Source organism: Asparagus officinalis, chromosome 6 (genome assembly GCF_001876935.1).
Source record: "Asparagus officinalis chromosome 6, Aspof.V1, whole genome shotgun sequence".
NCBI classification, from domain to species: domain Eukaryota; kingdom Viridiplantae; phylum Streptophyta; class Magnoliopsida; order Asparagales; family Asparagaceae; genus Asparagus; species Asparagus officinalis.
Window position 1 is genome coordinate 11,684,611 of NC_033799.1, and position 8,879 is coordinate 11,693,489.

The window sequence follows — 8,879 nt, forward strand, 5'->3', positions numbered from 1 at the left end:
GATGAGTTGTCATTATATTATTGGATGATGTGACCCACACTTAAGGAAATCGTTTTCCTAGCTTTTTTAGAGAAAATGTGTGGAAATGAAATGCTAATGAGATGAGATGAGTTGTCACCATTTTATTGAATGATGTGAGTGATTTGAAATGATAAGATGAGATGAGTTGAATGATGTTGTGGATGAAAATAATATTTTATTAGATGTGGTGGATGAGTTGTTGGGTAGAAATAATATTTTATTAGATGCAGATGAGTTGTTGGATAAAAATATTTTTATTAGATATTGTGGATGAGTTGTTAGATGAAAATAATATTTTATTGAATGTTGTGAGTGAATTTTAAGGATGTAAATGGATAAAATTGTACTTTTTAAGATTTCCACTTTTTTATTTTCATTTCTTAGTTTTTAGGAAATAACCAAACAGACATAACAAGGTCCTTGAATGCCATTGTTTCCTCTTTAAAAAAAACAAGCTACTAGGAAATATAAGAGAGGAGGAGGCAAGAGGGAGGAGATAAGAAAATCCTAAACAATAGCTTTCAATAATAAAAGAGAGAGATTTTCCAACTTAGACTTTGTTGACCCTCTAGAACTCGGAATAAACCTCACCAAGCTCCCATTTTTATCCCAAATGTCTCTATTTGGGCACAATTCCCCCGTTGCCCAAATAAAATATACGCGTATTTGATATAGTCTTCGCTTGTTTTTTTCTTCCTCCATATGAATTTTTTAGAGGAGGAGAAGAAAGTTTCAAAGTCTTGGGTGGGTTCTTATAGCTTGTGGGCAGCTCTAATATATTGTATTGTAGTCTTAGAAAGCAAAAAGGAGGAGTTTTTCCATCTGGGCGTAAGTTAAGAACTCGAAAATCTCCAAGCTTTCAAGTTATCAGAGTGATTCTAGACTTGGGTTTCTTCAAAAGCTTGTGTTTTGATTTGGGCCGATCCCAAATATTCGCTAGGATAGCATTTTGCGCTGGTTTTTCGTTACATTTAGATGGCTGGAGGAGGGAGGAGGAGGAAGATCCGCTTGAGTAAATTGTTCAGCTTTTCATGTAGAAACCCTACTCCTAATGAAGATCATTCGAATATCGGAGGCCCGGGCTACTCAAGGATCGTCTTTGCCAACGATCCGGATTGTTTTGAGGCGAACAATCTAAATTATAGTACAAATTACGTGTCTACAACAAAGTATACATTGGCCACATTTGTGCCAAAATCTTTGTTTGAGCAATTTAGGAGGGTCGCCAACATTTATTTTCTTGTCACTGCATGCTTAGCTTTTACTCCGTTGGCGCCTTATAGCGCCGGGAGTGCTGCTCTTCCTCTGGCGGTGGTGATTGGAGCGACGATGGTGAAGGAGGCTGTTGAAGATTGGAGGAGGAGGCAACAGGTAAATTTTTTTTATTTTAATTTTAATTTTTAAAATAATTTTTTTTTGCAAGTAAACTTTTTGATGTTATGTGTGTATGAGTAAAAGTTGATTGAAAAAGGATTCATGGAAAAGTAGGAAAGTTTAGTTCTGGATTGAGATCTTAACTAATTTATCCTATATTTGTTTATTTGTTTCATATATATCAAGAAAGTTTGGATCTTGACTTAGGAGAGGAAAAATTTACCTTTTCTTCGGGTAAATAACTTATAGCTAGATGTTGACTCGGAAATTCTTCCCCTATGTTCATTAGTTTGGTTTCTGTTCTAGACAATATGTACTAGTTCTGTTTCTCGTGTGTTACTTGCATTAGAATTTCAACAGTGTTCTTAATTTGAAAGCACTTAAACATTTATTTAGAGATAGTGGAGGCTGATGATTTAGGATGCATGTTGCTATTTTCTCTTAGGAGTTTGAAGGTTACTTACTTACTTATGGTGTTGATTTTTTGAATCTTTCTTTCAGGATAGAGAGATGAATAATCGAAAGGTTAAAGTTCATCTCGGTGAGGGAAACTTTAAGCATACCGAATGGAAAAATTTGAGGGTTGGAGACATAGTAAAAGTAGAGAAAGATAATTTCTTTCCTGCCGATTTAGTCTTGCTTTCATCTAGTTATGAGGACGCGATCTGTTATGTCGAAACCATGAACCTCGATGGAGAAACCAATTTGAAGCTGAAGCAATCTTTAGAAGCAACTTCAAGCTTACAAGATGAGTCCAGTTTCCAGCATTTCAAAGCAGTGATAAAATGCGAGGACCCAAATGCGAACCTCTATACTTTTGTTGGAACCATGGACTATGAAGGACAACAATATGCTCTCTCGCCGCAACAGATTCTTTTAAGGGATTCTAAACTCAGAAACACTGACTTTGTCTATGGGATCGTGATATTTACAGGCCACGACACAAAAGTTATGCAGAATTCAACAAATCCGCCATCCAAGAGAAGCAAAATAGAGAGGAAAATGGACAAACTTATTTACCTTTTGATGTTTGCCTTGGTGGTGATTGCTACTGTTGGGTCGATTTGTTTTGGTATCAAAACCCATGATGATCTAAAAGATGGCAAGAGAATGACTCGTTGGTATCTTCGTCCTGATGACACGGATATATACTATGATCCTAAAAAGGCTACCGAGGCAGCACTTTTGCATTTCTTAACCGCAATGATGCTGTATAGTTACTTCATCCCCATTTCTTTGTATGTTTCTATAGAGATCGTCAAAGTTCTGCAGACCATTTTCATAAACCAAGACATTGAAATGTATCATGAGGCATCAGATACCCCTGCTCATGCTCGTACCTCAAATTTAAATGAAGAATTAGGTCAAGTTGATACTATCCTCTCAGATAAAACTGGAACTTTGACTTCTAATTCTATGGAGTTCATCAAGTGCTCTATAGCCGGTACTGCCTATGGAAAAGGTGTTACTGAAGTTGAGAGAGCAATGTCTAAAAGAAAAGGGTCTCCTTTGATTTACGAGGCTGATCAAGACGAGGAAGAATTAGATGCAAGGCCAGCAGTTAAAGGGTTTAATTTCAAAGATGGGCGTGTCATGAATGGGAATTGGGTAAACGAACCTCGTTCCGATGTTTTGCAGTTGTTCTTCCGGCTCCTGGCAATTTGCCATACGGCGATACCTGATGTTGATGAAACCTCGGGGAAAATCACTTATGAAGCTGAGTCACCTGATGAGGCAGCCTTTGTTATCGCAGCAAAGGAATTAGGGTTTGAGTTTTATCAGAGAACACAGACATCTATCTCGCTTCACGAGCTTGATCCATCGCGCAAGCCAATGGACAGGTTAGGCTGCCAACTCCCCCTCCCTTTCATATTCTTTAAAAAAAACATATAATTAATATTCTATTTGTGTTGCTGGCAGATCATATAGGCTCTTAAATATCTTAGAATTTAATAGCACTCGGAAAAGGATGTCTGTGATAGTTGAAACTGATGATGGAAAACTTTTGCTTCTGACTAAGGGTGCTGACAGGTATTTATGCTTCAATAGAATACGAGTTCATTGATATAGTTCTTATCTTTGAATAGGACTAATTGTGGATTGAGCCCCTGTAATGTCACCTAATTGCAGATAGACCCCTTGTAGTTCTATTGTTGCAGTTAGACACCCTCAGTGATTTTTTTTTTTTTTTGAGTCTCTTACCCTCGGAGAAAGATTTTTTGGCAAATATAGCTCCTGAGGGTAAAAGAGTCAAAAAAAATTCATTCGAGGGGTCTATTCACAATTAACCCTTTTGAATATGTTGTGCAATGTGCATCATATCTGATTATTTTCTTTTGGACATATAAACAGTGTTATGTTTGAAAGGCTTGCAAAGGATGGAAGAGAATTTGAGGAGAAGACTAAGGAGCACTTGCATGAGTATGCTGACGCTGGATTAAGGACCTTGGTTCTTGCATATCGTGAACTTGATGGAGAAGAGTATGAGAAATTCAACGAAGAATTTATCGAGGCAAAGAACTCAGTTAGTGCCGATAGAGAGGAAAAGATAGATCAAGCTGCAGAGAAAATTGAGAAGGATCTGATTCTTCTTGGTGCCACCGCTGTTGAAGACAAGCTCCAAAATGGGGTAGGTAGAAGCTTATTACATAACAATGTTAATTTCTTTTTCATGGTTTCATATTTTTTCTTAATTTTGAAAATTTCATTCGTTTGCTCTGTAGGTACCTGAATGTATTGACAAATTAGCACAAGCTGGAATTAAGATTTGGGTATTAACGGGTGATAAGATGGAGACTGCCATCAATATTGGGTATGCTACATTTTTTGTTTTTAACATATGTTTTTATTTGACTTTTTCACAGTGGTCTTTAATTCTGCCTGCATTGACATTGCTCCTTTGTTCTTTTCAGTTTTGCCTGTAGTTTGCTGAGACAAGGAATGAAGCAGATAATCATCACATTGGAAACACCAGATATTGTAGCTTTGGAGAAGCAAGGAAACAAAGATGCCATTGTTAAGGTAGCAAAAAGTGCCATTTATGCTCAACCTTTGTTCTGTTGACAATTCTAATTCAGTATAATTAAAGTACTGTTGCTGCATCTGAAACTGATAGTATACTTCTAGGATAGAGTTGAAAATCTGTAATAAATGCACCGGTTGGACTGAACTATTTTGGTACTCGACCGGGATGAACCATATCTCGTAGTAACAATGAAACGTATGAGGATTAAGACCAATAGTCATAAATGGGCAAGTAAAGCTATTATGGTTCCCATTCTTCATAAAATTCCTCATGTTTTTGTCATACAATACATGGTAACTAAGCTTAGAGCTTTTTATAGTTTTTATGTTCTTGCAATTAAGCTTGGAATTTCTCCATTTCTGTTTTCAGGCACATAAAGGCAGTGTTATCCAGCAAATAAGTGAAGGAATGAAACTATTGAAATCAACGAGCACAGAAGCATTTGCTTTGATCATCGATGGGAAATCACTTGCCTATGCTTTAGAAGACGACGTCAAGAACTCATTCTTACAGCTGGCTGTGGGTTGTGCATCAGTCATATGCTGTCGTTCTTCCCCAAAACAAAAAGCCCTTGTAAGTTCTCACAATTTTCTATTTTCTAACTGATTTTATTCTATCCTTATGTCAACTATAATCTTAAGATGGCACTGATATATTTTTTAGGTCACGAGACTGGTCAAAGAAGGCACTCGTAAAGTAACACTAGCTATTGGTGATGGAGCCAATGATGTGGGTATGCTTCAAGAAGCAGACATAGGGGTTGGTATCAGTGGTGTTGAAGGAATGCAGGTTAGTACCATAAACAATCAAACACAAGCAAAGGGATAGTTTAGTTAACATTCATATATCATGTTAGGATGCATTTCTATCATTTGGGTGGATCTTATTCAAGGTTGTTTTCAAGTATTCTACTTGTTACATAGTCATGTATCCCTTATGCCCCTGATTTTCTTAGAGAGAATAAGGATTTGGGAGTGAGAATAAGAAAACATCTCAAGTATTTGAAACTTATGCGCTGTTATATCACCTTCTCCAAATAAAAGCAAGTATAATGGCCTTTTTTTTCTTAAAAAAAAGTAATTCTCTAGTAAAAATAGTTTTACATTATCCATGACCTTAAAATTTAAAATGCACCTCTCATTGTTATTAGTCTAATTTTATCCGTCTTTATGCTTATAATTCCAGGCAGTCATGTCAAGTGACGTCGCAATAGCTCAATTTCGGTTTCTAGAACGTTTGCTACTTGTTCATGGGCATTGGTGTTACCGAAGGATATCTTCAATGGTATAATACATTATCTCTGATCCAATTTAGTTTGTAAACTTCAAGTTATAATTCAACTTGTTATAATATGCCCTTTTATTTGCAGATATGTTACTTCTTCTACAAGAATATCACATTTGGTTTAACAATCTTCTTATTTGAGGCCTATACATCATTCTCTGGTCAGCCAGCTTATAATGATTGGTTTATGTCGCTATATAACGTCTTCTTCACATCTCTCCCTGTAATCGCTTTGGGTGTGTTCGACCAAGATGTCTCCGCTCGTTTTTGTTTGAAGGTACGAGTTGCATATCCATTTCCCATATATGCTTATTGCCTAACTAATTATCGTATTTATATATTTATAACAAAAAAGGGTATGAGTGACTATCGACGGATGATACTATTGGTGAGGTCTATCCTGTAGTCATTTTAGAACAGGTGGATCCCGAGAAAATTTCAATCCAAGCGGTGATCCGTTTTAGTAAATGAGATGCTAGCTCATACCCATTATCTCCTATATGTAATGTAGCACTACATAAGATTAACATACTATACTATAATATAATATAATATAGTTGGACTGTGTATAAATATACAGATGCATACGCATGCTATGTACATTTACAACTTACATTTATATATAACTAATACTGTTAATATATACGCAACATATATACACAATATGCACACACATATGTACATACCTACACAAATTATAATCAGTAATCATTTTCCTTTATTCACATAAACATTTGTATAATATTTTCCAAATTTACTGCAAATTTCCAAAATAAACAAATTTTCATGGATCTATGATGTCCGACCCCCTGTAGTCCTACTTGATCTGAGCACATTTAACTCACTGGCTCTATTTTGGACTGCAGTTCCCCCTCCTCTATCAAGAAGGTGTACAGAATGTCCTCTTCAGCTGGGTCCGAATCCTCGGCTGGATGTTCAATGGCGTCCTAGGTGCCACCATCATCTTCTTCCTCACGACCTCTGCCCTTCAACACCAAGCTTTCCGAAATGGCGGCGAAGTTGTTGACCTTGAAACTCTAGGAGCTACAATGTACACTATTGTGGTTTGGGTCGTTAACGTACAAATGGCCCTCTCAGTCTCCTATTTCACCCTAATCCAACACATCTTCATTTGGGGTGGCATTGCCCTTTGGTATCTCTTCCTCCTCGCTTACGGAGCCATAACTCCGACCATATCCACCACTGCCTTCAAAGTTTTCGTCGAGGGTCTTGCGCCATCGCCATTTTATTGGATTGTGACTGTTTTAGTTACTATCGCGGCGCTAGTTCCATATTTTGCTTACGCTTCAATGCAAATGAGGTTCTTCCCTATGTACCACGGGATGATACAGTGGATAAGGTTTGAGGGGAGGGCTGAGGATCCTGAGTACTGCCACGTTGTCAGGCAGAGGTCGGTCCGGCCGACGACGGTTGGGGTGTCCGCGAGGCTCGATGCACGGGTCGGCCAAATCGCGCAGATCACTCAGGTCACAAGTAGAGTACACAATGTGGTTCCTTCGCCGTAAACCTGGTAGCGTTCTCATTGTACAGTTGAGTTACTAAACGGTGGATTGCAGAGAGGCCACCATTATTGGCATCGGTTTGAGAAAGTGAAGGAAGATGGCGGCTGTTTGTAAAATTTGAGAGGGCGTGCAGAAGTAGAGGGTGTAAAGATTTGTTTTTTTCGGCCCCCTCTTCATGGGGGGCAACCATTGTTTCATTTGTGTTCATAGTTCTATAGTGAAGAGCCACCAAAGGCTCTTTTGCACATATTATGAATGATTTTGTTAAGGTTGAGGAGAGACATTCTCCCTCTTGGGCGGCCTTTGCTTGAAAAAAGGCTACTACTGGGATGTATTGTGATATGTATTCAGAGAGAAGAGAGAGGATAAAAGCCTGGATGAACCAAGGATAAAGCATGTAGGCTATAAAATAATAATACTTCTTGTATAATTTGGATAAGGGATACAAGTATCTTTTTGTAAAATTCAACTTTTAACAAGAATCGATTTAATCTTAGCAATGAAGGATGTGGATTATTAGTATCATTATCTTATGGGGGCCTTCTGAGCACCTTTTTTATGATTTTTTTTCTTGAAACTTATAAAGATACTTTGCGAGCGAGTAATTGGTTCCCATGGGGAATATGCTAGATAAACAGGTAACCAATAGGTCGCTTACATGGGGGTCATTTGGATACTAAAGAGCGAGCATATATGCTATCAACAATTATTTTGTAATAAATAAATGATGGGTGCTAAATAATTCTTTATTTATTGTCCTATGCCAATTAAAATTGCAAAAACGTCACATCGACAAATATTTTGATTGGACATCAACGCCGCCATCAACAGATCATCTCATCTGGCAAACATGAGACAAGAATATACATATTTTATTCTATTAAAATTCACAACACGTAAACCATCATCATCATCATCTACACACTGTAAAGGAGTCGATCATTTTCAAGCTAATTTACTCCCCATTTGCAACTCATAAATAACCCGATCACACTTGTAGTATTTTACTAAACAAATGGAGCAGGCAATTTGAACTCTAAGCTAAAATATGAGCACAGAAGTATGCATAGCATCTAATCTAAAATACAGAGTTTTTTATAAGCTAGCATAACACTTACGTTTAATTCCTTTCATTCAGATCAACGCTAACACAACTTCACCATGCACTGAATTTATCACATCAAAAGAGGAACAGGAAATGGACACAATAATTCCATATACTAATTCAAAAGACGGGCAGAACAATAACATCAAAAAAGCCAGTCACTCATTTACCAAAACTACTCAAAAATAACCAACAAAAAGATGCTAATAAACACAAGTAATGAAGGATTCATGGCTGAGGTGAAGCCAAGGACAGTTGCCTACTATCCCTCGCCTTGGGATCCAAATCCATGACCGTCGCCGCCACATCACCACATCCAAGAACACATCGTCTCCGGTGAACAAATCTCCGACGACACCATCCAAGGCAATCGTATGATGAATCTGGGCCCTCAGCCCGAGATCCAAAATATCGGCCCAAGATACAGGACAGAGCCAATAACACTATAATAACCGACATCACAGCGAAGAAGGGACCCAGAGACCCGGACCTGTGCACTGGCGCACGGGGCTCTTGATCGTCCGGCCACGGCGTGGTCGTAGATGTA

General features: G+C 37.8%; 1 protein-coding gene across 1 annotated transcript; it reads left to right on the forward strand.

The window, feature by feature from the left end:
- LOC109844563 (putative phospholipid-transporting ATPase 9) lies at positions 549-7,434 on the forward strand. Its single transcript, XM_020413655.1, has 11 exons — positions 549-1,392; positions 1,897-3,236; positions 3,316-3,426; positions 3,748-4,024; positions 4,119-4,207; positions 4,308-4,416; positions 4,790-4,993; positions 5,084-5,209; positions 5,606-5,704; positions 5,790-5,981; positions 6,571-7,434. Exons 1-11 carry the CDS (start codon positions 997-999, stop codon positions 7,228-7,230), a joined length of 3,603 nt encoding a protein of 1,200 aa, XP_020269244.1. The 5' UTR covers positions 549-996; the 3' UTR covers positions 7,231-7,434.

Coding starts and splice junctions, on each gene's coding strand:
- LOC109844563 (XM_020413655.1), top strand. CDS start 997: ATGGCTGGAGGAGGGAGGAGGAGGAAGATCCGCTTGAGTAAATTGTTC. Junction 3,427..3,747: donor CTGACTAAGGGTGCTGACAG/GTATTTATGCTT, acceptor ACATATAAACAG/TGTTATGTTTGAAAGGCTTG. Junction 5,982..6,570: donor CCGCTCGTTTTTGTTTGAAG/GTACGAGTTGCA, acceptor TTTGGACTGCAG/TTCCCCCTCCTCTATCAAGA.